Source organism: Komagataella phaffii, chromosome 3, assembly GCF_000027005.1.
Source record: "Komagataella phaffii GS115 chromosome 3, complete sequence".
In the NCBI taxonomy this organism is placed as follows: domain Eukaryota; kingdom Fungi; phylum Ascomycota; class Pichiomycetes; order Pichiales; family Pichiaceae; genus Komagataella; species Komagataella phaffii.
In genome coordinates, this window is record NC_012965.1 from 1,354,920 (window position 1) to 1,381,395 (window position 26,476).

Here is a 26,476-nt window from a genome sequence, read left to right on the forward strand (position 1 = left end):
TATGATATCAGACAACAATTGGAGACTTATAGAAAGGACATGAAATTCATCATCACGCATCCTGCTAACCTGTTGCAATTTCTACAACCTGGAAGAGCCATCAAGGTTAAAGTTGGAGAGTTCAATTACGATTGGGGTGTTGTTATCGAATGCCAAAAAAGAACTACCAAAACTGGTCCTGCAAAGACATTCTCTGATCACGAATCGTATATTGTGAATGTATTCGTTAACACCATGTTTGTTGACTCCCCAGTGAATTTGATTAAACCATTTAATCCAGTTTTCCCTGAGGGAATCCGCCCTGCTAGAGGAGATGAAGCAACTAAGGGAGAAATTATCCCAATTACCTTGGACTCTATTCAAGACATCTCCAACATAAGAATGTATATTCCTAAAGATTATCACAGCACCCAGGCCAAGAAGACACTGAACAAGACAATTGTTGAGTTGAAACGTCGTTACCCCGATGGAGTTCCGTTGTTGGATCCAATTGAGAATATGGGTATATCAGATGATGATTTCAAAGTCTTGATAAGGAAGATTGAGGTGTTAGAGACGAAATTAGCTTCCAATGCTCTCACTGGAACAGATAAATTAGCGGAGCTTTACAATGTTTACTCTACAAAAGTGAGTAAACAGGAAGAAATTAAAAAAATCAAGGCTAAATTATTGGAGACTCAGGCGGTCATTCAATTGGACGATTTGAAACATAGAAAACGTGTCCTGCGACGACTACAGTTCACTACGCAGCAGGATATCATCGAGTTAAAGGGAAGAGTGGCTTGTGAAATTAGTACCGGAGATGAGCTACTATTGACAGAGTTAATTTTCAATGGAACTTTCAACGATCTGGATGTGTACCAATGTGCCAGCATTCTGTCCTGTTTCGTGTTTGAAGAACGGACGAAGGAGATTCCCCGGTTAAGGCCAGAGTTGGCCGAACCCTTGAAAGCACTTCAGGACATGGCATCCAAGATTGCCAAAGTTTCACGGGAATCAAAGATCGACCTGGTGGAGAAAGAATATGTGGAATCCTTTAACCCAGGCCTCATGGAGGTAGTTTATGCTTGGTGTAAGGGTGCGGCATTCAGTCAGATCTGCAAGATGACGGATGTGTACGAGGGATCGCTAATCCGGATGTTCAAACGACTGGAAGAGATGATTCGCCAAATGGTGACAGCTGCAAAGACCATCGGTAACGAAGCATTACAGACCAAAATGGAAGAAGCTATAGAAAGTGTTCATAGAGATATTGTCTCTGCAGGTTCGTTGTACCTCTGAATAATAGGATAACAGCTTTCTTACGCAGGGGTTCGGCTGAGAGAAAACGTGACCTTGGAATGTGCCGATCGACTCTAAAACCTTAATTGAAATTGGCAGCCCATTTGGGTAATAGCATGATAATGCAGGCTGGTGTTATTCATGCCTGTTTGCTGCCAACATGTTTTATTAGCAATTGAGCCTTACTTACCGGCATGAGAATAATAATTGACCATGCACAAAATTATACGGATGTAACAGCTTGGAATAATCTCGTTATTGTTGGAGTTCAATAACTGACATCTATCTTCAGTGAATAACAGCTGACACTCTCGTGGCTGATCAGTCACACTTAATCAACAGCCCACGAGGAATTAATTAACCCCCTATTCCTACTGGAAACCCCCTATCCCCAGGAAATTACTCATCTCGTCTCTTAGATTGTCGTTTCTTTTTGGAAATGTTGCCGCTCATCTTTGTTTACGACACGAAATTGTGTAGGTAGTCTCCGGAAACAATTCGTCTGTTTCCCTAGTTAAATAAATTACGACTTTGCAACTAGTGTAACTTGCATCCTGTTTTGCTTTACTTTAGATCAGTGACGACATAAACGCAAGCTTGTTAGTTCAGTTTGTTTACGCACCAGTACGATGAACGAGGATTATAACTACGGTTACCCCGATACGGAGTCTCTTTTGGTTGCTCTTAACCAAGATCAGACTCAGTTGTATGAACTGCAAAACGAGAACGACAATGTGAATGCCAACAACTTGAATATGGACTATGCGATTGATGATGCGGAGACACGCAAAACGGAAGGATATTTCGAAAAGAGTTCGAACCCGTATGCTGCCGATCTCAACCCGGTAACAAATCTATCATCTGGGGAGTCGTTCAGTGAAACAGGCACAACGCCTTCACCGATGCTATCCGGAGATGTAAATCGGGCTATAGACAGCCAAATGTATCTTCCTGTGAAACAAGAAGTGGCCAGTCCAGATTTTTTCGGAAGTGGCAACGTATCTTCCGAAGGACCCAACACTTTCGATTCTAATGGCGGTCAGGCTTTGGACACATCAGCTGAGAACCAACAGCAAGGTGCAAATGCTGCAATGACAACCAACGCCCCTGATCCTAATTTGTCTTCCTACTCTACGACTCCAACCACGACCACGGCCGATAGTGGTCACAGTAGTGCCAAAAATCGATCCGTAAAGCCTAAGGCTGAGAAGAAAGTTAAGAAGGAACGTTCAACCCATAATATGATTGAAAAGAAATACCGTACAAATATCAATAGTAAAATTATAGCGTTGAGAGATGCAGTACCGTCATTAAGAATAGCTGCTTACGCTGATAATTCTTTGACTATTGATGACTTGGAAGGGTTGACTCCAGCTTCCAAACTCAATAAAGCAAGCATATTGACAAAGGCCACCGAGTATATCAAGCATTTGGAGGGCAAAAATAGAAGGCTTATGGATGAAGTAACAATTTTGAAAGGTTATATGCAGCAAGCACCGGGGCAGCTCAACCGAAGATTTCTATCAACACCACAGCCACAACAGCACCAACAACTACAGACTGATAGCCAGCAGCAGCAATCGCACCAACAACAACAATCATTACAACAGCAACCGCATGGCCAGTCTATACCTATGGGCAATACGTTTGGCTACCCCGAATTCTCCAGTTATCCTCCCTCTAACTCTATACCACTGGGCCAGAAGATTGCCTTAGGTGGATTAACAGGGATGGTTGGAACCCAATTATATGCCGGACAGGATTCCGACTTGAAAGGTCTCTCAACCTTGCCGTTTGCTCATGTATTCCCAATATTGCAGAATGCAAAACTAATTCACACACTCAAGATCTTCTTTGTTTGTTACGCCCTCTTCTATTTGTTATACCCCATTTTTGTTCACAACAAACCATCTAAAACACAACATGGGACTTCTAATTTTCCGTTCATTCACTCTGTTACTCGACTAATCACAGATGCTCCTGCTTTAGTGCGTGACGCTTTCACAGGATGGCTTAAAAAAGGAAGTTTAACTGCCACAGATAAAATAAAGCTAATTGAAGAGATAAATAACACAGTTGATGCATTTGTGATAAGAGAAATCTCTAGGCCAGATGGAGAGATCGTATCTCACCGAAGGGTATTTTTTGAACTCGGAAAAATCCTTTTGAGGATGAATATTTTAGACGACCAGTTCCTGACCATAACACAATCGGAAAATGTGTTGATTTTTCAGTTCTACCGCTCAATTATTTACAAGCTGATCAAGTTCAGTCTTGCAAGCAGGTTTCCCTACTTTTTTGATTATTCCAAACTAACTGCATACGATCGTAGCTTCTTGGCAAGCACAAAGGAAATGCGATCAACTAAGTTTGATACTCCGACCACAAAATTCTTTCAATCTTTTAGCTCCTCAGATGAAATTTTCACTGGGCCTACTTGCTTGTCATTGTTGGCGAAATGGCTAAACTTAATGCCTAGTCAAGTCACAGATGAGCAACAGGATTATCAAAATTTGAAAAATAATGTGCTTAATCAAAAAGTGGAAGATTTGAATTTCTATACAATTTGCATCTGTATCAGAAGCAGTTTTGTTTTGGAAACTGTTTTCTTGGAGTATTTGAACACGTTTTTGGACAACAAGAAGATTTCGCAGGAAGAAATTGAGAATAAGAGACATAAGATTTCACAGTTGATTGCCACTACCCCTGAAATATTTTCTTATCTGATCTTAAATAATAGGGTGTTCTGTAGTTTGTTGGATCCATCAAATGGAAAGCATTTACAATTTTTTGTGGACACTATCAAAGAACGAAGTCTGCAGAAGCTAGAGTCGATTAAGTTCAATGACTTGTCGGGAGCTGATTCTGCTAGGTCTTCAATTTCAGAGAGTAGTATTTTTTCATATCCACATGGATCAGTATTGGAAAGCACTGATGAGGATGAAGAAGATGATAGGTTTAGTGAAGATGAAAATAGTGTGGAGTCCGCAAGTGACACTGAAACTGACACCAAAGGAGCCCAGGTCAAGGTTATCTGCAAACCAGCAAGACCTATCCTTCTGGATGAGAGCCGAATTATCGAAGACGAAGGAATTGCTAAGCTGTTCGATAATTCACAGAGAAGTAAACAGGTCGATCTGATTTCATCGGAAGATTACCAGAAGTTGACCTCGATGGTGATTTTATACTATGTTTCCAAGAAGGAAACCATCTCCCTGGGTTTAAGGTTACTGCCATTGATGAAGCCACCTATAAACGACGAGTATGGATGCCGGTCACTTGTTTGGCTTGGATGTATGATCCAATTACTCTGTACAATAATTGACAATAAGGATATCCTGACTCAACTGAAACCTGATCATAGACAAGTTTTGGAAGAAAACGTTGTGGCACTAATAATTTCAATTAACTCCAGCCTTAAAGTGCATAATAAACTGTTCTCACAATTGAGTTACATTGATAAGGTGAATCTTTCTTCTAAACTATCAAACTTGGATCTGAAGCTGAATGGATACATCAACTGAAATCTCCAAGCTTGGTGATACGTAATCTCCCTATTTGAAATAAATGTTTATTCTTATTTGTTAGTACACTTCTCCTCATTTTCAGTTCTCCATTATCTGGAGCTAGTAGAATTTCGAGCACACCGAAAACCCTCCATAAAGGAAACACTGTCTACCAAGTTGGTAAGGAAAGTTCAATCGAATCCATCTGCTTTTTCCCATCTTTGAAACGCGTTTATAGCTGAACCAGTCAAACGTATTTGATTGCTCTATTAGTGAATACGTGTTTCAAATTGCATCGAGGAAAAGATGGCAAATGAAAGAGCCTTACAGTATTTTGTCACCAGTGATAATCAACGATTATATGACCTGGCTGCGAAGCTATTCAGTTTGGGTTTCTTCAACTGTTACTTTACTCCACAGCAATTTCAGTTGTTGTCTGTAATTTTGGATAATGGTAAACTTCGAATTGAAGAAGATGGATTCGTTTCCACAGTGTGGGATGAGTTTATCAAAGGCAGGTTAGTACTGCAATTCAGTAAAGGAGACTATGAGAAAGAAAGTACAAAACATACAGTGGACAATGTGAAAGGAACAGATGATAAAACTGGTATAGAAGTATCGAAGGAGAATGGACACAGCTCAGACCCCCCTTCTGCTGACCATGACATTACAGAGTCTGATAATGTAGGACGAGAGGAAACCTTGGATGATCAATTCTCCGAGCTGTACTTGAAAGATGGCGTGTCCACTTCTCAATTTATGTGTGCAAAACTGCGATATCTATTGTTTGAACAGGCTATAGATTATTTGTATACCAACAGTTCGATGAACGGTGACGCAGAGGAGTACAGCTTGCTTCAAAATGTTGATGATATGAACGAAGAGAAGGAGGAAACTGCTAAACCTGCGACACCTCAGAATGTTAGAGAGATTGATAATGACTATGATGACGACGAAGATGAAGATGAAGAGGATGAAGAAATAAAGGAGGCATCAAGTAAGAACCCTTTCAAGACTGAAGATAATGAACCCTTAACAAATGAACGCCAGCCAACAAACAATGTTTTTATCAGATTATGCAGCGATGAAAAATCTCTCTCCAAGTCTTTAACGCTCAATTTGCTCACCTCTATGGTAACATCCAAACCTGAATACCCAGTTGAGCAGTTGAAAGGTTCCGAAGTGATTGGCACTTCACACCCACTGCTAGGAACAGCATCAGCCATAGAGTCCAAGTTGGAAAAAAGAAATGAGGCTAGACTGATCAAGAATTTCAGTAAGATCTACCATCAATTTGACAAGGATGAAAGAAATTTTTTGAAACGAAGGAAACTAGAGATCAGCAATAAACAGTTCTTAGATCAGGATAATAACGATCCAAAAGATAGACCATCCTCAAATTCTACCTCTGATGAGGAGTCTAACTCAAATAACTTGGAAAAGACTTCACAACCTTCGTCTGTGAATAAATTGATGCAGTTGGGCGGAGCTGCCAACTTATCTCTGAAAAATCTACTTTCCAAAGTTGAAGAAAATAGAGAAAAGCTAAATTTATCTGATTTAGATCTTCGAAGTCTGATTATGGATGTGCGCAAGAATAGATCTAAATGGGCTAGCGACGATAAGATTGGCCAAGAGGAACTTTATGAAGCCTGCGAAAAAGTTGTTTTAGAGCTCAGAGGGTACACAGAACACTCGACAGCGTTTCTTAATAGGGTTTCCAAAAGAGAAGCACCAAACTACTACCAGATAATAAAAAAGCCCATGGACCTCAATACAGTTATGAAAAAGTTGAAAAGCTTCCAATACAAAAGCAAGCAGGAATTTGTTGATGACTTGATGCTAATCTGGAAGAACTGTTTAACTTACAACTCTGATCCCAGTCATTTTATCAGGGTTCATGCTGTTGCGATGCAAAAGAAAACTCTGTCCCTTATTCCGTTAATACCAGATATTGTTATCAGAGATCGAAGTGAACTAGAAAAAGATGAAGTAGAAAATGTTGTTGAGACTCCACAGTCAAGTTCCATTGGTACACCTATGACTACGAGAGTAGCAGGTGGTAAAGGTCCTAAGAAAGGAAGAACTCATAGGGAACCACCCACAAGGCCTGAAACGCCTGATGGAATTGCGGGTGAAGATTCTTCTCAGGTTTCCAAGGCGGAGCAAGACTCGCCTGCCAAGGCTTTGGAGGTAACCGAGAATGATTCCACCAAGGAGAAAGAAAAAGACTTATCCGATGTCCCGACACAAGAGCAAAAGAATGATAAAACTGAGAAGGATGACGATTATCAAGAGGCAGTTGAAGACGAAGAAGAAGATGATGATGATAACACAAATTTAGAAGAAGACTCTACTGAAGATGAAGATGATTTAGAAGTTCAAACATGGAATAGTTTAACATCCAATGTAAGGTATAAAATTTGTGAGAAACGACGAAATCTGTTCAAAGAAAATAAAATTCAACCCAATGAGGAGGCCATTTTCCGTGATACTTATCAAATGGAAAACTTTATGCATTATTTGGGAGATGATGTACGTATTGTGCTGAACACTCCCATGAGTCGTTATCAGTATTACGATGGAAACGAGGATCCATACCTTATTGAATACGACATTTCAGGTGGTATTCCCGGATTAAAATATTCTGGTGTATCACCAGATGAGGGAGACCTTGAAGACAATATGTTGGTGGATCAACTAATGAAAGGAGAAAGCTCAATTAGAGAATCTGGGTTTGCAAGAAAGCCTACTGGTATGAATAAAAAGTTCAATGAGATAATCCATTTGATGCAACAGATACGACGAATATGTTTTAAGATATCATTGATTCGTCAGATGCAAACTCAACAGTTTCTACATCATACACAAATGAAACCTCCCGATATCAATGAAATTCAGGATATTGATATCGACCAACTTTCCAACTTACCTAATCGTGACAAATTGGATTCAGATGTCTCGTACAATTCTTTGAAAAGATCTATTTCCAAAATATTAATGGCCAATGGATTTGAATCCACTGCCCCATTCTGTTCTGATGTTATCACACAAATTGCTGAAAATTATTTTGGTAATCTAGTCAAAACTTTGAAGAACCACATTGAGTCCAAGTCAATTAATAAAGTAATGGGAGACGCCAAATTTCAAAAAGTTTCAAATAAGGACATACTTTTGCTTTCACTTTTAGAGAACGGAGTTGAAAGCCCGGATGCTCTTTATGAGTATTACAACGAGAATATTGTTAAACAAATCAGTAAGCTTGAGGGTTTGAAGTCGCGTTTGTCAAGTTTCTTGGCTGAATTACTACGCCCAGGGTTGCAAGATTTGAATGAAAGACAGTTTAACGACAATAGTGATGAATTTCTTACAGGAAACTTTTCCAGTGAAATTGGGGATGATTTCTTCGGGTTCAGAGAACTTGGCTTGGAGAAAGAGTTTGGTTTGTTGACATCAACAGTTCCTTTACACTTATTGCATTCAAGGTTGAACAGCTCTATCTTCAACTCCAATCACGAAGTAAGTCAATTGAAGTTCGATGATATTCAAGCCGAAGAGAAAGAGCAACTATATAAGAGAGAAATTCCTCAACATATTAAACTGATCCAACCATTTTTATACAATATTGCAGAGAAATCAAAAACTATACACTACAAACAATTGAAAAAATTGAATGAATTACAGAAAATGCCGGAGAATGACGACGATATTCTACTTATTGAGGACGAAGACTTGCCCTTGAAGCAGAGAAATACTAGACCGAGAGTTCCCCCCACGGGAAAGATACCTAATGTGAAAAAGAAGGCCGTCAATGGTGCTTACTTTTTAGATCCAGCAATTTTCAGTTCTAATAACCAAGTGAAAGTTGAGGGTGATACGTGATATTATGTTGAAAAGAAACTACGTAACTCTATGTAAATATGCTGTTCAAAAACTGACATCCTCACCAATCATAAATGAAAATACTAAGACGAAGTTAAAAATTGTTATCAGGGCCCACGTCAAGATAGCGCTGTACTTGAGAAATGGGCCATTTGTGTAGTCTTTGTATTCAGTTTGCTCGGTAGTAGGCAATAAAGTTGTATTCTCACTGGGAGCGGCGATAGTACTTTTCTTGATTTCAACTTTCATGAACTTTGAACTGCAAGTAAAATACAGTAACGGAGCGGAAACAAATGGTAATATCAACGATAATGCTACCTGTGAAGCATTCAGTATCTCAGACATACCTTTTCTCTCCATAAACAACACCATGAACATGCATGGCATGACAGCCAATAATCTAGTTATCAGCCTTCTGACCCATGGAGTAACAGACCATTTGATGAATCCTTCACTAACAATTTGACCAGACATTGTGCAAACAATACCTGATGATTGACCTGAAAATAAAAGGGACAGGGCAAAAATAAAGCCTGCAGCAGAAGAGACATACTTTGAGAGCAACTCATAAATGGTAATAAGGTCAGCATCTTCAGTGTCTGGTTGTCCAAACAAAGTTGCACCAGCAACGACCATCAAGGCTGCATTCACAAAAACTGCAATGGTAAATAGAGAAAGGATTAACTCCCAATATGAATACTTTAAACAATAATTTAGGGCATGGATGGAGGGCTTGTACTTGTTAGACACATCTTGGGTGTCATCAATGGCCACCTTAGGGTCCACAAATCCATTCTTAACATCGTAGTCTTTTAGCCTATTTTGCACCAAGGCTGACCCTAGATATAGGGAGTGTGGCATTACTGTAGCCCCCAAGACTCCCAGTCCCAAGTATACGGCCCTTTTTTCTAATATGTCTTTAGAGACAGGGAAAAAGCCTTCAAACAAAGAACGCTTGTCGGGAATCTCAATCTTAAACAATAACACTGAGACACAGACACAAGTCAAAAACACGAATATGGACAAAAACATTTCAAAAAACCGAACTTTAGCTAGGGAAACTTTCTCCCCACTACCACTGTCCTTGTAGGCAAACAGTACGATGACGACATCCAAAACGGTGATGACAATACCGTATGCTAAAGGTATGTTAAACAATATGTTTAGAGCTATAGCTGCTCCGACAACTTCTGCCAAGTCAGTCGCAATGATAGCAAATTCTGCTAAGATATAGATTACAATGTTTAACCGATGGGGGAGATGCTTCCTGCACAACTCCGCGAGGTTCAGTCCAGTAACTGAACCAACTTTGATACACAAACATTGTAAAATCACAGCAAAAACATTAGATAGAACGATGGAGTATAAGAGCTTGTATCCATAAGCACCACCTGCAGACACTGCAACAGAGTAGTTTCCCACATCCAGGTAGGAAATAGAAATCAGCAGTCCCGGCCCCACAAACTGAAGGTATTTGGAACCCACTCTGGTAACTGATTTCACGAAGCTCATGAGCACGTCTTTGTTAATCCTGGAACGAAAAGTCGGAGAACCAACAAGGCGAGTATATAGTATTCAAGAGGGAAACAATACTCCGGGGTAATTTCGAAAAGTTTGACTGACACAGTTGCGCGCGCCTGCTTGGTGACAGGGACGATAGGAAGATGGGATGATGGATGGTAGATGGCGTATCTTTAGATTGGGTGATACACACTACAAAGATTTACTGATGAGATCGAGAATTTCTATGCAAAATAAATAACTAGTACATAAATACCACTTCTAGAGCAGAGATCCCTCCCTCAGGCAAATATCAAAATATCCCTAGATCATGGACTTTGGTTCTCAAAGGAGAAGGCATAGATCTGTACAGAGAGCACTTGTCCCGGAGTATATACTTGATGTGGGTTCTCAGCGATTGTTCATGATCTCATTGTTTGGATTAATCCAAGCGTGGAAAGTGTACGATATTATGATCTTGAAAAATGAGAGTTTGAGGGAATTGCTGTCCAAAGATTCCTGGATAAGCTTCTCCATTCCAGAACTGAATTTTGTCGTGAAGTACTTAGTTCTTGATGGGCTATTTTTATGGTGTCTTCCGGTTTTGAAGATACCACTGCTAAACTTCTCCATTTTGACAACGTTGATACAGATAACGTTGATGGCCGCAATAACAATTCTATTAAGCTCTGATATGTCAATGCCATTGGCTGGTATACTAATGTCATTCTGGAATCTCTTCTTCCCCAAGAAAGAACTTGCCCTGCTTGAAGATTACATCCCAACTGCAGAGTTTGAAGACCAATCTCCCCATTTAAAGGGTAGAACTACGATCAAGTATTTACCAGACTCTTCAGCTAAACTCAATCCCTTTTATGAATCTCATTGTATGACGAATATCTATACAGACAAGATTCAGATGCCAATAAGATTTAATTCTACCAGTAATCTTGAATTTGTGCAACTGGAATACCGAAGTTTTTCAAACGAAGTTTCATATCTAAATTACACCAAGAAAGACCTGCGCAGAATGCTTAACAGGGATTCTACTGAACTATTCAAAAAGGAATATGCTTTCAATGGGAATTTGTATCATTCCTACCGGGACGATTCCAACGTGATCTCATTTATTGAGGTGCCGTTGACGCAGCCTGGATTGTACAGTTTGCATCAAGTCTATGATTCCAAATTGAAAAGGGTTCGCATAGCCAAAAATGAAGTATTCATTGTAAGTTGCCCTTCTGCTCAATTATACAATACTAAACCAGATGAACACTACTGTGTGGGAGAAAATCAAGAGGTAAGTGCCAAGATCTTCGGTGTGCCACCCTTAAAAGTTGTTTATCATGCAGAAATTGGCAACAAGCTATTAAACACTAACTCAGTTGATATCATTGATGAGGATGTCGAGTCTCCTTTGACTAAGCTCCAAGGATTGGAGTTGAAAGAACAAGCTCTCAAAATATCTACCTCTATTGATAAAAGAAAATCTTTAGAATGGGCCAGGACCAAGAGCTTCACAGCGCCTCTGTCAAGAGGGAAAATTGATGAAGCCGGTTCATATATTTATACCCTTCATCAGGTCATCGATGGGTTTGGTAATCGCATCAATTATGTCCCAGAAGTGGCGAACAATAATCTGTTTTATCAATTTGAAGCTCATCCAATAATAAAAGGAGATCTGGAAGAGAAAGATAAAAAACTGGTTATCCTCCAAGGTAGCCCGAAAGAACTGTTGGTCTCCTTGGATGTCTCCAACGCTAAAAAGGAGGCCCCCTATACAGTTGAAATAGAGTTCACCAGTGAAGACAAGAAGACTAAGGACATAATAACAAAGGTTTTCGAAGCATCTCAGGTGACTAGGAATAAACTTCCTTTCCAAGTTAAGAGCCCAGGTACGTACACCCTCAAGTCGATCAGATCTAAATTTTGTCAAGGAGAGGTTGGACCTTCGATACTCACTGTCACCGAAGCATTTGCCCCCTCCCTTAACATTTCAAGTAATCCGATACTTGATGCCTGTATCGGAACAACAGGTTATAAGTTTGATCTTCAGTTCCTTGGTACCCCTCCATTTGAAGTTGATTATAAAGTCTATCGATTGGATTCGCAAAATCCTAACAGAGTGCTAACCACAAAAGATGTTTCAACCATCATAGCAAAGTCAAATAATGAAGTTTTCAACTACGAGCCAAATACTGAGGGTACTTATGCCATAGAATTTATTGGCATACGTGACAAGTATTACAAGAAACTTCCTCGCCTTGAAAAAGGGAAGCATCGATATACAACCTACTTGAAACAAAGGACTCGAGCTGGATTCGTCCAAGATAGAAAACTGCAAGATGTCTGTAATGGTGACTCTGCCTCTGTCCTCATCAAATTTGATGGAAAACCCCCATACAAAGTCAACTATGAGATATCTGACCCCCTTAATCAATCGCAGAACTTTACGGTTGACTCCATTATGGACAATGAATACAGGATTGAAATGAAAGATCTTTTGCAGGGAGGAACGTATAATATTAAACTGCTTGATGTCAAAGATGAGTCAAATTGTAATGTTGTTTTCCAGAAATCTCACGCCCAGGTAAATGTTCGAAAGCACAAACCACATTTGCAGTTTGGAAATGCAGGAAAGTTTGAGCTGGTTGAAGGTCAGAGCTTGAACATTCCGTTGAAGAGTGATACTGAAAAGTCAATTTCCCTTCATTATACAATCACTGATCCTAATAACCCTTCATTGGTGAAACACACACGTATTTCTAGCTTGAACCCAAACAAAGGATTGTCTGTAAAGAGTCAAGGCATATACCGCTTAGTGGGATTCAATGAGTCTGTATGTCCCGGAATTATATCTAGCGACAGCGAAGTTGAAATTTCATACAAGAAGAAACCATCGTTGAAACTGCTACCTTCGGAGGATACAATAGTAGGTGACAATACGAATTCCTGGAAACTGAAACCGTTTTGTCAAGGGAAAAAGGGCTATTTAGATTTATTACTTGAAGGTGAAGCCCCCTTTTTCATCGAGTACGCTATCAAGCACCCTGGAGGATTCTTGGAGAGCAAGCTAGACACCACATCCAGAAAAAAGTTTTCCATCAGTTTGCGATCAGATATTGGGGGTGATTACGTTTATACCATACTAGGCATTTATGATTCTGTCTATTTCAAATCTGCTATAAAGGAACTAGAAAAGCAGAGTGCTTACAAGTTTGAACCAGTCTTAATTGATCATCATGTCTATCCTTTGCCTGACGCCCACTTCATTACAGATAGAGATGCTCCTGAACATCACAATCCTCATTTACAAGCTGACAAAAAATTTTCCTCATTCAGAAGGTCCAGCATTTATCAAACATGTTTGTCCAACCTTAATAAAAGATCTCTATTGAGACCACTATCAATATCCTTATCTGGACAGGCGCCATTCCAGCTTAAACTGAAACTTTTTCACGAGAAATCCAACACTGAGGAATTTGTTTACCTATCCGACTTACCACATGAAGTCGAGTATTACGATATCTATTCTAATTTGGACATTGGAAACCATGTAGTGTCTATCGTGGAAGTGACTGATTCCGGACGTTGCAAACAGAGCGATTTCACTGAACACGAAATGGTTGCCATTCATGTTAATGATATTCCAAAGATTGAGCAGATTTCAACTATTTCAAAAGATTCCAAGTCCCTAAGAGAAGATGAACTAGAATACTGTGTAGGAGACCAGGTTGCTTATTCGTTGTCAGGGGTTCCTCCCTTCAAAATATCCTACGAATTTGATGGCATTTCCCAAGTAGCTGAAGTAAACAAGAAGACTTTCAAGCGACGTGCTTATCGACCTGGAAAACTTACAATTGCCAGTATTTCAGACTCCTCATCCAAGGACTGTTTAGTCCAGCTTCAAGACAGAGCAGACCTGGAGGCTGTCATTTATGATATTCCCTCCGTGGAAATGACCACCGGAGACTCCTATTTGGAAGGTATACATGAAGGGGATAAAGTGGAGTTGATTTTCAAGTTAACTGGATCTCCACCCTTTACCTTAAAGTACGTCAGAACGGATCTCAAGGGAAAACATGCCAATAAAGAAGTAATAGAAAACATCATGGATCATGAAGTCCGAGTATGGGCAAACATGGAAGGAAATTATGAGCCTATCGAAATCCAAGATGCTCATTGTAAAGCTGAAAAGAAGGTATATTAGACCTGTCCTCATAGTCATAAAACTCCCCTTTCATAGCATAATAAAGTCCCATACATTATTGATTACGTAACAGACCGAGAAAAAAAAATTGGTTTAAAAGAAAAATAAGTTTTGATTACAAACCTTTATCACTTGGAAGAATTATGTCAAGGGTGGGAATACTAGCGTTAGGCCCCGCAGGAGTCGGCAAGTCAACGTTTTGCAATTCTATGATAGCCTACATGCAATCAATAGGGAGAAGGGCTCATATAGTGAACCTGGATCCTGCAGCTGAACCCACAGAGTTTGAATTCACAGTTGATATAAGAGACTTGATTTCCCTGCAAGATGTTCAAGAGGAGCTTAATTTGGGACCTAATGGAGCGCTTGTGTATTGTTTTGAGTTCCTTCTGAATAATCTGGACTGGCTGGATGAAGAGGTGGGACAGTACGAAGATGAATATCTGATATTTGATTGCCCAGGACAGATTGAACTTTATAACCATATTCCCGTCCTTCCAACCATTATAAAGCACTTGCAACTCCAGCTGAACTTTTCACTTTGTGCCACTTACTTACTCGAAGCTTCGTTTGTCACTGATCGATCCAAGTTCTTCAGTGGGACACTGAGTGCCATGTCAGCTATGATCCTATTGGAATTACCACACATCAACATTTTGTCCAAATGTGACTTAATCAAAGATCAAGTGTCAAAGAGGGAGCTCAAGAGGTTCTTGAACCCCGACCCGCTACTATTATCTGAGAACCCTACTGGTGGAAACAAGGCGGACTTTATCAGTACTAATCCCAAGTTCCAACGTCTGAACAAAGCCATTGCACGATTGGTGGACGATTTCGGGATGGTCCAATTTCTTCCTTTGGACTGCAGTGATCGGGATAAAACGGACTCCATTAAGACTATCTTGAGCCACGCTGATGATGTGACCCAATGGGCAGAATCGCAGGAACCAAAAGAGCCAAAAGAGTTTGACGAAGAAGAACTTGAAGAGCTTGGAGATTAAATAGAGAAGCACTCCACACTTACTTACCTGAGTACATAGTGATCATAATGTATTAATACTACCCACCAGTCTTATCGTTGATTCATCCCCTACTTTTTTCTTTTTTAAGTGTGGGCGAGAGAGAGAGAACCTGACAACAGACGCTAGCCATACCACTCAGCACGCCCCCAAATCAGATAATGCATCAGCCGTCTCAACTCAGACAACGCATTATTACGTACTCCTCGAACACGCACTTTCACATGCCTTCGTATAAAAAACTAAGCTCCCTCGCTACACTAGAAAAGGCACTAACAGAAAGAGACTATTCTTGTTCCTAAGTTGATAATCAATCCGATCCTTCAGCTCTGACGCAAGAATGCATCTCATCCTTTTACGCCACTGTACTAGGATAGATAAGACGGAATCGGCGCTCAAGATTCCTTCTGAGAAGATCGATACGTCTGAGTGGATAAGTTCTTTCGATGCTCCTGTGTGTTTGGATATGGCAACTGAGGAGATATCGATAGCCAGCAAGAGCATCAATGAATACGTACACTCCCCAAACCTGATAATACATAGCTCTCCTTACAACAGGTGTATTCAAACTGCGGAGCTACTGATGGACAAATTGGAAGGGACTAAGTGCAAGTTGAGGGTAGACCAGGGACTGAGTGAGTGGCTGAACGTAAACTTCAAATTGAATTACTTGCCCCCAAATGACAATGGAGTCTCCTTGATAAGCAATCTCAATAACTACATATACGGCAACCCGTTGAAAGGGACCCTTCTAAGGGATACTAAAGACCCCAGCTGGCTTCATAACAAACTTGGAACGTGTGGTGAATATGGTGAATCGTTGAAAGAGTTCAAGACAAGATGTTTCCACTATTTGAGAAGTCTGAACAAACATTACACTCAACATGAGGTCCCTGAAAATACCACCATCGTGGTGATCTCTCACGGTGCCGTGATTTTTACCCTCTTACAGACACTGATAGATAGGCCCATATTCAACGAGATCCCCCTTTGCGTACCAATATTCTTCAAAAAACTAGATCTATACAACTATATGCTCAAGGACTACGATGAAACGCTAGCTTCAATTCTGTCCATTGCTCATCCCAACGACCTCAATATTTTGTTAGACACAGAAATAGACACAAGAAGACTCAAGCTGGACTACAATGAATATGTTCAATCAAATTTCACATCTCCACAACTGGAAAGCAGGACTTCTAGGGAGACTAATAATCGTCGAAGGGGAGGTAGCTTGGATATTGATAAACTAAAATCTTTTCTTGGTGACGATGATGACTCATCAGAATCTGAGGAATCAGAATCCGAAAATTCTGATGATTCTAGTTGTGTCTCATATTTTGTTGCCTCCAAAGAATCTTCGAAACCGGTGGCATTTTCAGAGAATTCTCCCGAACCTTCTTCCCATGACCCAATACCTCCAACTGCTCCAAAAGTGAAACTCGAGTCAAGGCTATTTTCTCCTCTGGTAGAGATTGAAAGACGTCAGAATAACACAGGGGACTTGGATCACACCCATAACCATAGAGATCGTAGTAGAACAGTGACTTTACCAATAACGAGCTCTATTACGAATCTTTATAGCTCAAAGTTGCCAAAAGAGGATATTTCATCTCTTGGCAACACTGATGAAAGCCAAGCTAGTGATTACGAATCCGACGGTGATGATGATGATCTTGTGTTACATTTTGGTAACCCGCCCCCAGATAGTCAAGACGAATTTGTTGACGAATTTCACGAGAAGGAGAAGGGATATGGTAAGGGTGTATATACTATTCTTTCCAACTCCCATCTCAATGCGCTGCCGGGCTCCAGTTCTAGGACAGCAAATGATAGTCAGGTGAAACCTCCTATGCCTAGTCTAAGCGATTATTTGAATGCTACAATAGCTTCGTCTAATTCGAGCTTCTATAAGAGTGATGATGATGTTAATTGGTTTGGCTCCAATACCCTTCAGGAAGTGTGAACATTGTCGTTTCTCTATATACAAATCTAATATACCCGCTACGGAAATAGAATCTTACCAAAAGTTCCGAAATAGTATCGTAAGACGACATCTCTCAAAGTTTGTCGTCTACCGTCAGCCAATCCCACGATTGGAATCTCTATTTCTCTTAGCTTGTCAAGACAAAGCTTTTTGCTCTCTTCGTCGCCCATTTTACTGTACATTCTTGCCAAAATCTTGAAAGAGTTCTTCGATATTTTTGCAGCATCATAGTTGTCTTTGGATACAAGCATTGATTCATAAGCTGCTTCTCTACACCAAGAAACAGCTTCTTCTCTTGATCCCTTGAACCATAGTATTTCACCTATGTTGGATTTAATCAAGGGGATCAGCTCAAATCTTAATCTTTTCAGCCTCTTGTCGTTGCTGAGAGATCCTTCCCTTTCTTGTTTAATCCTGAGTTGAGAGGACTCGTACTTCAGAGACCTCAAAATGGACAGAAGAATCGACAGGGATTTGTTGATGTCTGTTTTTGTGTCGGTATAAAACCATGAAAGATCTAACAATGAAGATAATAAATTCTCACTTTCGATTGTAAACTGGTCAGGTAAGATTCCAATTTCATTATCCTGAAATCGAATTCCCTCATTCGTTCCAATTAACTCAAGAGAGCTTTTCAAAAGTCCCTCCACTTGGGTATAAAATTCCTTACTGGAAGCATTAAAGTCGTCAGAATTCTGTAGAATTTGGGCCAATGTGCGGTAAACGTTGTTTTTTAGATTATAATCACCGATCTGATTTTGAGGAGTTGAGTACCTTTCAACGATTAGTAATGCCTGGTTCAGATAATAACTTGTTTCTACATCATCATCAATCTTCGTTAACGCATACCGAAAAAGTAAGTCGACGTAACCGGAAATATAATGGTAATCTTTCTTTTCAGCGTACTGATCGAGCTTGGAGAAGGGTAATATAGTGAAGTAAGGGGAGTCTTCATCAAAAGAGTCAACTTTGTTATCATTTGCAACATTCTTAAGGGCTTTCAGATACTCTTTGTTGGCAGCCCTTTCATTTTTGTTGATTTCCTCTTTGATCAAGCCTTCTCTGATATTAAACTTAACCCATATGGAGAAATTGGAAGGAATGTCCTGCAGCGTCTTAAGATAACCTATACTGAGGAAAAAAACATAACGTTGAAAAGAAAGTTAGCAATCATATAGATGCAAAATACGAGTAACAGTCTTCTTCTAAAGGTTCCACCTTTTCTTTTCTTGAGCATTTTGTTCAATTCCTTAATATTAGTTATAACTTTCCAGGCAGCAGCCCCTCTCGTCTGAATCTTAGGCTGCAATGAAACATTTCTAATAATGTTCTGGTTACTGAGCGCTAGTTGGGGTCTGTTGGATGAGATGTGGGAGGGAGTGGAAAGTGCTCTATTTATGATCCCCACTCGTTTATTGAACGAATTATAATTTATCAAAGGAGGATTTTTTGCAGTTGGCAGTCCCAGATTTCCGAGCCTATGCCGAATCGTCATATTCTGGGCCAAAAGCCGGTTTATCGTGAATCTCACTGGGAACATCTCTGGGTCGATTCGTATATCCAGTGCTCAAATAATCTTCTGATGGTAACCGCGAAATATTTTTCTGTCTCATCTCTTGCCCTTCTTCAACTTCTATCTGTGGACCACATTCGAACCGATAAATGGAATGGGTCGTGTCATTTCCTCAATGGCGGAAAGACCAAACCGATAAGGACGATTTTGAAAGTAGCGAGGCCTCATTGCTGGGCAATTATATCCTATGTTGTGGGGGGAAGGTGAAGACTGCAGCAGACCCCACAAACTTGGCCCGGATGATAGGTGTGGGCCTAATAATCATTACGCCTGCGGTTCTGTTTTACATTTTTGATAGCAACTGGTATTGGGAAAAAAGTCCCGCTATAGTTATATTATTTGCATACACATGGTTATTAGCATTAGGAAATTTTCTGCTAGCAGCATTTACCGACCCTGGAACTGTACCTCGTAATATCCACTTGAGCAGAGACGAAAGTGGAAATTCACCGCCCGAGTACTATAATGTGATCCGTCTGCCTGGAGCTCGCAAAGACGGAGTGTTCTCTCCTTCAGAAGAAGAGTCAGAAAGTAATGCTCAACCGAGATATCCGATTGAGATCAAGTACTGTACAACTTGCCACATTTGGAGGCCTCCAAGGACATCACATTGCGGAACTTGCGATTCATGTATTTCCGTTCACGACCATCATTGTGTATGGTTGAATAACTGTGTTGGTGTACACAATTATGGGTTTTTTTACGATTCTTAGCATTTTCCATCCTGTGCTGTTCCTGGTTGATTGTGCTTGGATTTTTAAGGATGGCTCAAGATGGCGGAGCCACTAAGCGCCCAATATCACTTCTTCTGGGAATTTATGGAAGTCTAGGGATACTTTATCCACTTTTGCTGCTAGCATTCCACATGGTCATTATTTGGCAGGGAATCACCACAAGAGAATACCTTCATCTTACCAAAGAGCATCAATTGAGCATGAAGGATGTGTTTCGCATCTGGAAATTTAATCCACACAATGTATCACCTATAAAGAACTTTGCAATACAGACGAACAGACAGAGGGTAAAAAGATCAAGACCTCCTAGCAATAATACAAAAACATAAAGACCCATGTCTTGGTCTATTCACCTAAGCCAATTCAGACTGAAATGAGTTTCCAACATGTAATTCTTCAGGTTTGAGCATATATGTATTATGCGTCTATTTCAAATTCTTGATAGTAGTTCTCTTCATAATTCCCACATGCATCACAAAACATTTCTTTCAATAAAGGCTGACACCATTTAACTTTTCGTTTCCAATCTACCGTCTTATTCAGACATTTTAGGTGAGTTTTATCATCCTCTACGTATAAAAGTTCCATCATTTATATGATCTTGATCTAATTCTTTCATGTATGCACCTTTTTCACTCTCTACATTAAGATAAGAGACATAATCCAATTCTATTTTGTTCTGATTGATTGTATATTCCTATTCTGTTCTCAGGATACACTGACTCTTCTGGAGTTGAATTATACATTTCAATGTGCATTAAGTATTCTTCCAACTCCACTTCTAATACCGATACACAGCAAAAACCCACATTTTTCGCTTTTAATATTATATCATCGTTCTCTCTTATAATAAAATAATAGGGAAGCTCACCCGTCAAGTCTACAGAAATGCAGTTTGATTTCTTCTTCGTTTTTCACTTTAACAAAAGATAGTTTATAGTAGCTATTTATGACACCAGTTGTTGGAATAGAAAAATCCCATTTCAGGTATTTCCCTATTTACCAGATATACCGGATACATGTTCTTTAAACTGAACCTTCGTAAGATCTCACTGAAAAGTCAACCCGGAGTATGTATGTAATCTCGCGGGTTTCTTTCTTTTTCCACTTATTTTTTGTTCCTCCATATAATTGTGCATATCTCCTACTATTTTTCTTCCCCATTTTTTTGACATTAAGGAAGAAAAAAAAACAAGACATTATTAGTGCTACCATACAAGCATGAAACTATTCTCTTCACAGCACGACTTCCAGTATCCTTGGGCTTCGGTTACAGCTGCCAATTGGGTCAAGTATCCCAACGAAGTTTCCACACATGTTGTTGCCGTTGACGTTCTTCGCAGAGAAGTTGATCACACGACAGGAATGCTGATCACAGAACGTCTAATCACCTGCGAACAACCAATCCCACAATGGTTGCGTTGTTTTGTGGGAGGGCAGAACCGATCCTATGTGAGAGAGGTATCCACGGTAGATCCAAGTGCCCGCACACTCACCATGCGTTCCTGCAACCTTACCATGAGTAACCTGCTGAAAGTTTACGAAACATGCGTTTACAAACCTTCGGAGTCAGATCCCGATAACCAGACAACATTTTACCAATCGGCTGAAATCACCGCTTATGCCACGTTTAAACGTATATGTGACAAGATTGAGGACTGGTCGGTGGAAAGGTTTGACCAGAACGCAAAGAAGGGAAAGATTGGGTTCGAAAGCGTCCTGAAACTTCTGGATGAGAAACTCGATATAGGCAACAAGTTCATTGATGAAGTGAGCGGCAAAACTGTGGGCGTAATCCACGATGTGAGTGACAAAACCGTCGATGTCATCAATGAGGTCAGTGATAAGACCGTAGACGTTCTCCATGAAGTTAGCGACAAAACTGTCGTTGCTATCTCAGATGTAAGCGTGAAGACCGTTGGGGTGTTGGGCCATCTCACCCAAGGTCTAGTTTCCATCTCTTCTGGCATTTTCGGTAGAGGATGATTTTTCAAAAGTTTTCAAGAGTTTGTAACAGGTGTTTTTCAGAGGTTATTATTATTGCATGTAGATAGATTTTATGCTACGGGGAGGAAAGGACGTATTAGCTATGTACTATAATTAAAAAGGATATTTATCATCTCAATCCATAAAAAGGGTCTAATCTTTGAATACGTGGTATACCGAGCATCCGCAAAAAGAAATTTGTCTAGGATGAGATTATTTTTTTTTTTTTTTAGTAGTAGTTTTTTTTCAGATCCTGCCATAATGACAGAGATTCAAAGCCGGGTAGACGACGAGAACTACAACCTTTTACCGCAGGATTCTAGGGACATGCTGTTGGAGTCTCTGATCAATTCTTCCTTTGCAAGACAACAGGATAACAGCAACGGCAACATTGATGACCTGATCTCAAAAACTCTTCAAGAACTGGGATCCCAAATGCCCTTGCACCAGCATGACGATGTAGGGTGCCAATTAGTACCAACTCCGGACTCTCTATCCCCTGAGCTGTCTCCGTTCTATTTGGAGAAAGATAAGATCAGTGACAACAAGTTTCTCAAGAGTTTTGACTTCCTAAAGACCAACTATCTGAACTTATGTGAAACATTTAATCGATTGCTTACAAAGCTCAATCTCACAACCATGGAAAACCAAGAAATCCATGAGGAGAACATGGAGCTTAAGAGATTGTTGGAAGCCTCTTTAGCGGACAACCACAGACTTAGACAACAACTGAATAAACTCGGCAACTACAAACAGCCTCTGGGCACCGGCATTGTCATTCCCGTCAGGAAGAGACAGAAAACAGCATGAGAGTACCCTCTCAACCAAGAATCATTTAGCATGTAGACAAATTGTCATTCTAGCATGACCGAGAAATATTACCATACAATATGCATTATAGGAGAACCACTTCAATTAAATAACTAATAGTGTTTTCTAAAGATTAACTTATTTAGAAAGCTTGATGGTGGTGTGGCACTTACCACAGTACTGTCTGTCACTCATGTTGGCCATGAAGATACCAGCACCACAGGTGTCGCACTCTCTTCTCAATCTCTCGATCTTTCCATCGTCATCAACCTTGTAGTAGTTCAAGACAGCCAACTTGACCTTTCTGTGCTTGTGCTTGATCTTCTTTGGGGTGGTGTAGTTCTTCTTCTTCTTCTTCTTACCACCACCTCTCAATCTAAGGACCAAGTGCAAAGTAGACTCCTTTTGGATGTTGTAGTCAGACAAAGTTCTACCATCCTCCAATTGCTTACCAGCAAAGATCAGACGCTGTTGGTCAGGAGGAATTCCCTCCTTGTCCTGAATCTTGGACTTGACGTTGTCAATAGTGTCGGAAGACTCCACCTCCAAGGTGATAGTCTTACCGGTAAGGGTCTTTACGAAAATTTGCATTTTGGCTTCGTCGGCAATACGTGAATGCTTCTTTCTTACCAATGTAAAAACTGTCTAGAAGAGAATTTCGTCGAGGTAGTTTTTTTTTTCTATGCGGAACAGATTAGATGTTCGCGCGTCAGTCAGGGTGTGTGCCCTTAAACGCTCACGTGTGTCACGTGAAACACTAGAATGAACCTGCCATCCGCCATCTATCACATATCTAGATCACTTTCTGAGTCTGATTTTGACTGATCCACCTTGTTTTGGACCTTGTTTCTCAGGTTGCTAAAATCGACAGTTCTTCGTTCCACAATTCCACTATCTAAGAGTAACTCCTCTAAAGCTTCTAGCTCAAAATTGGTCTGAGAATTACTTAATCTGTCAAATCCGACAATTCTATCCCTTTCTAATCCTTTGTAGTACAATACAACACATGGAAGCACTTTGATACCAAGCTTTGCAACTAAAAATGGAGCTCTATGTGCTTCAATTCTGAAAAAACGCGTTCCAATATGTTTGGTGCTGATTATAGACAGCTTCTCATCCATGATACGGCAAGTGCTAAACGATGGGTTAAAGAAATGGATCACAACACGTTCGCTATCAACAGTTTCTTTCAATAGTTCGTCATCAGTATCTATTGTTTTCATGTTACCGTGGTCATTGAGGTTGATGTTTGAACTATGGTCCTTGATCTTGGTAATCTCCTGTTTTAACTGTTGGATTCTCTCTGCTCTGTATTTGGCCAAGAATTGATCCTCAATATCTTTTTCCAGCTCGTCAAACAATTCGTCCTCATCGCCATCATCTCCAAGAATCAATCGATCTTGATATTTTTCGGCGTATTTGCTTTCCATTAGTTCAATGGAGGTGTAGATGAGATAGAGCCGCGCGAATGATAAAAGAAGAGGACCAGCTTAAGTTGTAGTACACGCTATGTATGGTTGGAAGATCTAATTCTAGTGGTAGGATTATTCCTACGGGTTAACAAAGTCTGCGATTATAGGCTATAAACAATTGTCCCATTCAAATAGCTGCCCATTGGGTTTAGTTGACGTTAGTAAGACTAGCCAGATATCCGCGAAACAAGCTGTCTTACATCAACCGTCCTTCATAAACTCAATATGGAGACGAAGGTCAAAAAAATAAGGGTGGTAAAGCCTAAAGCCAAACAGCTGGATAAGAATTCTCCGGAATACTTGGACAGCTTGATTAAATCTCTGTTCAGAGGCAGACAAGTGGGCTCTTTACAAGATCAATTACCTGCTTTGACCACGTCAACTGATGTAGATAAGCAGTTGTATGCATTGATTGGACTGCTTTTCAAAAACTTCATCTTCAACTGGTATCCAGGAGATCAGTCTGAGCTTACACACGAGCTAGTTGGGATCACAGCACATGTGACTAGAAACCTACAGCAGCGTATCAATTCATTTGAGGTTTATGAAATGCTGTTAGATGATACATTCACGATACTCAACTTACATCTGGAAAAGATAAAGTACAGCAAGAAGGTTACCACTTCGAGGTTTGACAAAAGCTCAGGAGATAGTTGGGCTGATACTTTCAAAGTAATGTCAACTCACCCTGCATTGGTGGATCCAAGGACTCAAGCTCGATACTTGGAGATAATAACAGACTGCATTACCCCTCTACTATTACCATATGATGAATGGGACTCCACGGTAGCAAAAGACATTTTCGGAAATATTTTGAATGGAATTTTGTTAAAGAACTGTGTGGAAAACTTGAGTGAAGCATACATGATATGGGATATAATCGAGTTGGGCTGTAAAGTGATTATTGAAAAGCAGGAGAACAATAAGGAACAAGAACCAAACAGATATAACAGTTTTTTTTCAACTCAGTGGATATCAAACGCAATTAGGTCTCTGTCTCATTTTGCGGCGTACTCAACTTCAGTCAATGTTAAACGAGATTATCAAGGCTCCCTTACCAACTATGCCATATTTCCGTTCTTGAATAAGCTTCTAGAGGTTGAGAGTAAAATTCCATTATTTGTGGGAATAGTAAAACTTTCATTTACGTTTCTGACGGATAGAGGAAATAAACTGCTGCATAATTTGGCAACTAATTTATTAGCCAAATCGATTTTGAACGACGCATTCATATCAAATGGGATCAAAACCATTCGAAACATGTATTTTCCCGGAGATACAGTATTTATTAGAGAACAAAAGTTCATTCCTCAAACGGATACAGAAATTGAGGAATACAGACAAAAATGCAGAGCTATGGTACTGAAAACCCTAAGTTTAGACTCCTTGAAACACGTCCGTTTTCTGGTAACGGAAACTGATGTGGACAACTTCCTTAACTCTTTTCTGAACAAAGACGTCAATAAAGAGCTGGTAATGAACTTACTAGACTTGATATTGGGAAAGCTGTTCCCTGAACTTATGGAATATACAGAAAACGAAATCAAAGCTCATTCCATGGTCCATTAGACAACCCAGCATATTTCCACATTTCTTTTCCATACTCCAAAGGAATGTCGAACTGAAACTTTTTAAGTCCTACTTTCAAACTGAGAAAGCAGCTGTGCAAAGCAATCTGATTATGGTACTGAGGAAACTCTAGTTGAGCACCGTATTTAACGTCATTAACAATAGTCGTTCCGAAAACCTGTTTTATCTGCCTTCTTATTTGATGTTTCCTACCGGTGATCAGTTCAAACATCAAGGGGAACTTATCATGCATTGGACGACAGGACTCTATTGTACGAACTTTTGAAAGCAGCAATTTACTAGAACTATTTGATTCGTCAATATCTTGGGTCTCCAACAACCTCCACCCATCTGAAGTTTTCGGAAGCTGTTCGTAAATTGAAGTCACTGGCTTATTTAGTAGTGCTATGTATCTTTTTGTTAAAATATAACCTTTATTAGAGGATCTGTGTCTGCCATCAAGAATATTATTGCTCAAGGCTTGCATATTTCTGTGAAACATACGGGCTGTGTATTTATTGGTTGAAACGACCAAGCCCCCGGTGGTCTCATAGTCCAATCGTTGTACCTGACGCAATGTGGTCTGAAGTTGTTTCTCAAGCAACGGAAGCAGCTCGTTGGATTTGTCTCTATTTCCCTGTCTGAATGAAGGAGGCTGCGTATAGATACCAGGCGGTTTATTTATGACCAAAAATCCTGGCCCTTCAAAGAAAGGGCGGATCATTGGTAATGGATTGAGAGGGTCATTTTTCTGATAAGATGTCTGGCAAACCGCGACTGTAGTCAAAATTCAGTAAATGTCAGGTCAAGGAGAGATAACACAACAGACTAGCCATTATCTTTGACAGCTCCCCCGATTGGCATTTGGATGTCTTGTTGTCTTAGTTTTCCTCAATAGTATGTCAAAATGACCATTAAACGGCCTCCTTGTAGTTCCACTTACCTTT

The 26,476-nt window shown here is 40.0% G+C and overlaps 12 protein-coding genes across 12 annotated transcripts; 8 read left to right on the forward strand and 4 right to left on the reverse strand.

Annotated features, from left to right (window-relative positions):
- Positions 1-1,910: 1,910 nt before the first annotated feature.
- On the forward strand, positions 1,911-4,805 carry PAS_chr3_0712 (Basic helix-loop-helix (bHLH) protein with similarity to myc-family transcription factors; the record flags this gene model as incomplete). The annotated part of the gene is made up of 1 exon (XM_002492896.1): positions 1,911-4,805. The coding sequence occupies one exon, from the start codon at positions 1,911-1,913 to the stop codon at positions 4,803-4,805; it is 2,895 nt and encodes a 964-aa protein (XP_002492941.1).
- Positions 4,806-5,093: 288 nt separating this feature from the next.
- PAS_chr3_0713 (Subunit of the SAGA transcriptional regulatory complex, involved in proper assembly of the complex) lies at positions 5,094-8,669 on the forward strand (the record flags this gene model as incomplete). Its single annotated transcript, XM_002492897.1, has 1 exon — positions 5,094-8,669. One exon carries the CDS (start codon positions 5,094-5,096, stop codon positions 8,667-8,669), a length of 3,576 nt encoding a protein of 1,191 aa, XP_002492942.1.
- Positions 8,670-8,714: 45 nt separating this feature from the next.
- Positions 8,715-10,181, reverse strand: PAS_chr3_0714 (Putative divalent metal ion transporter involved in iron homeostasis; the record flags this gene model as incomplete). Its single annotated transcript, XM_002492898.1, has 1 exon — positions 8,715-10,181. The coding sequence occupies one exon, from the start codon at positions 10,179-10,181 to the stop codon at positions 8,715-8,717; it is 1,467 nt and encodes a 488-aa protein (XP_002492943.1).
- Positions 10,182-10,500: 319 nt separating this feature from the next.
- PAS_chr3_0715 (Nuclear pore membrane glycoprotein) lies at positions 10,501-14,379 on the forward strand (the record flags this gene model as incomplete). Its single annotated transcript, XM_002492899.1, has 1 exon — positions 10,501-14,379. The coding sequence occupies one exon, from the start codon at positions 10,501-10,503 to the stop codon at positions 14,377-14,379; it is 3,879 nt and encodes a 1,292-aa protein (XP_002492944.1).
- A 143-nt stretch (positions 14,380-14,522) lies between these two features.
- PAS_chr3_0716 (uncharacterized protein) lies at positions 14,523-15,380 on the forward strand (the record flags this gene model as incomplete). Its single annotated transcript, XM_002492900.1, has 1 exon — positions 14,523-15,380. The coding sequence occupies one exon, from the start codon at positions 14,523-14,525 to the stop codon at positions 15,378-15,380; it is 858 nt and encodes a 285-aa protein (XP_002492945.1).
- Positions 15,381-15,738: 358 nt separating this feature from the next.
- Positions 15,739-17,364, forward strand: PAS_chr3_0717 (Hypothetical protein; the record flags this gene model as incomplete). Its single annotated transcript, XM_002492901.1, has 1 exon — positions 15,739-17,364. One exon carries the CDS (start codon positions 15,739-15,741, stop codon positions 17,362-17,364), a length of 1,626 nt encoding a protein of 541 aa, XP_002492946.1.
- Positions 17,365-20,913: 3,549 nt separating this feature from the next.
- PAS_chr3_0721 (uncharacterized protein) lies at positions 20,914-21,678 on the forward strand (the record flags this gene model as incomplete). The annotated part of the gene is made up of 1 exon (XM_002492902.1): positions 20,914-21,678. One exon carries the CDS (start codon positions 20,914-20,916, stop codon positions 21,676-21,678), a length of 765 nt encoding a protein of 254 aa, XP_002492947.1.
- A 207-nt stretch (positions 21,679-21,885) lies between these two features.
- Positions 21,886-22,488, forward strand: PAS_chr3_1212 (uncharacterized protein; the record flags this gene model as incomplete). The annotated part of the gene is made up of 1 exon (XM_002492903.1): positions 21,886-22,488. The coding sequence occupies one exon, from the start codon at positions 21,886-21,888 to the stop codon at positions 22,486-22,488; it is 603 nt and encodes a 200-aa protein (XP_002492948.1).
- A 138-nt stretch (positions 22,489-22,626) lies between these two features.
- On the reverse strand, positions 22,627-23,079 carry PAS_chr3_0722 (ubiquitin-40S ribosomal protein S31 fusion protein; the record flags this gene model as incomplete). The annotated part of the gene is made up of 1 exon (XM_002492904.1): positions 22,627-23,079. One exon carries the CDS (start codon positions 23,077-23,079, stop codon positions 22,627-22,629), a length of 453 nt encoding a protein of 150 aa, XP_002492949.1.
- A 194-nt stretch (positions 23,080-23,273) lies between these two features.
- PAS_chr3_1213 (uncharacterized protein) lies at positions 23,274-23,918 on the reverse strand (the record flags this gene model as incomplete). Its single annotated transcript, XM_002492905.1, has 1 exon — positions 23,274-23,918. One exon carries the CDS (start codon positions 23,916-23,918, stop codon positions 23,274-23,276), a length of 645 nt encoding a protein of 214 aa, XP_002492950.1.
- A 267-nt stretch (positions 23,919-24,185) lies between these two features.
- Positions 24,186-25,529, forward strand: PAS_chr3_0723 (Hypothetical protein; the record flags this gene model as incomplete). The annotated part of the gene is made up of 1 exon (XM_002492906.1): positions 24,186-25,529. One exon carries the CDS (start codon positions 24,186-24,188, stop codon positions 25,527-25,529), a length of 1,344 nt encoding a protein of 447 aa, XP_002492951.1.
- Positions 25,504-26,253, reverse strand: PAS_chr3_0724 (Hypothetical protein; the record flags this gene model as incomplete). Its single annotated transcript, XM_002492907.1, has 1 exon — positions 25,504-26,253. The coding sequence occupies one exon, from the start codon at positions 26,251-26,253 to the stop codon at positions 25,504-25,506; it is 750 nt and encodes a 249-aa protein (XP_002492952.1).
- Between the last annotated feature and the right edge of the window lie 223 nt (positions 26,254-26,476).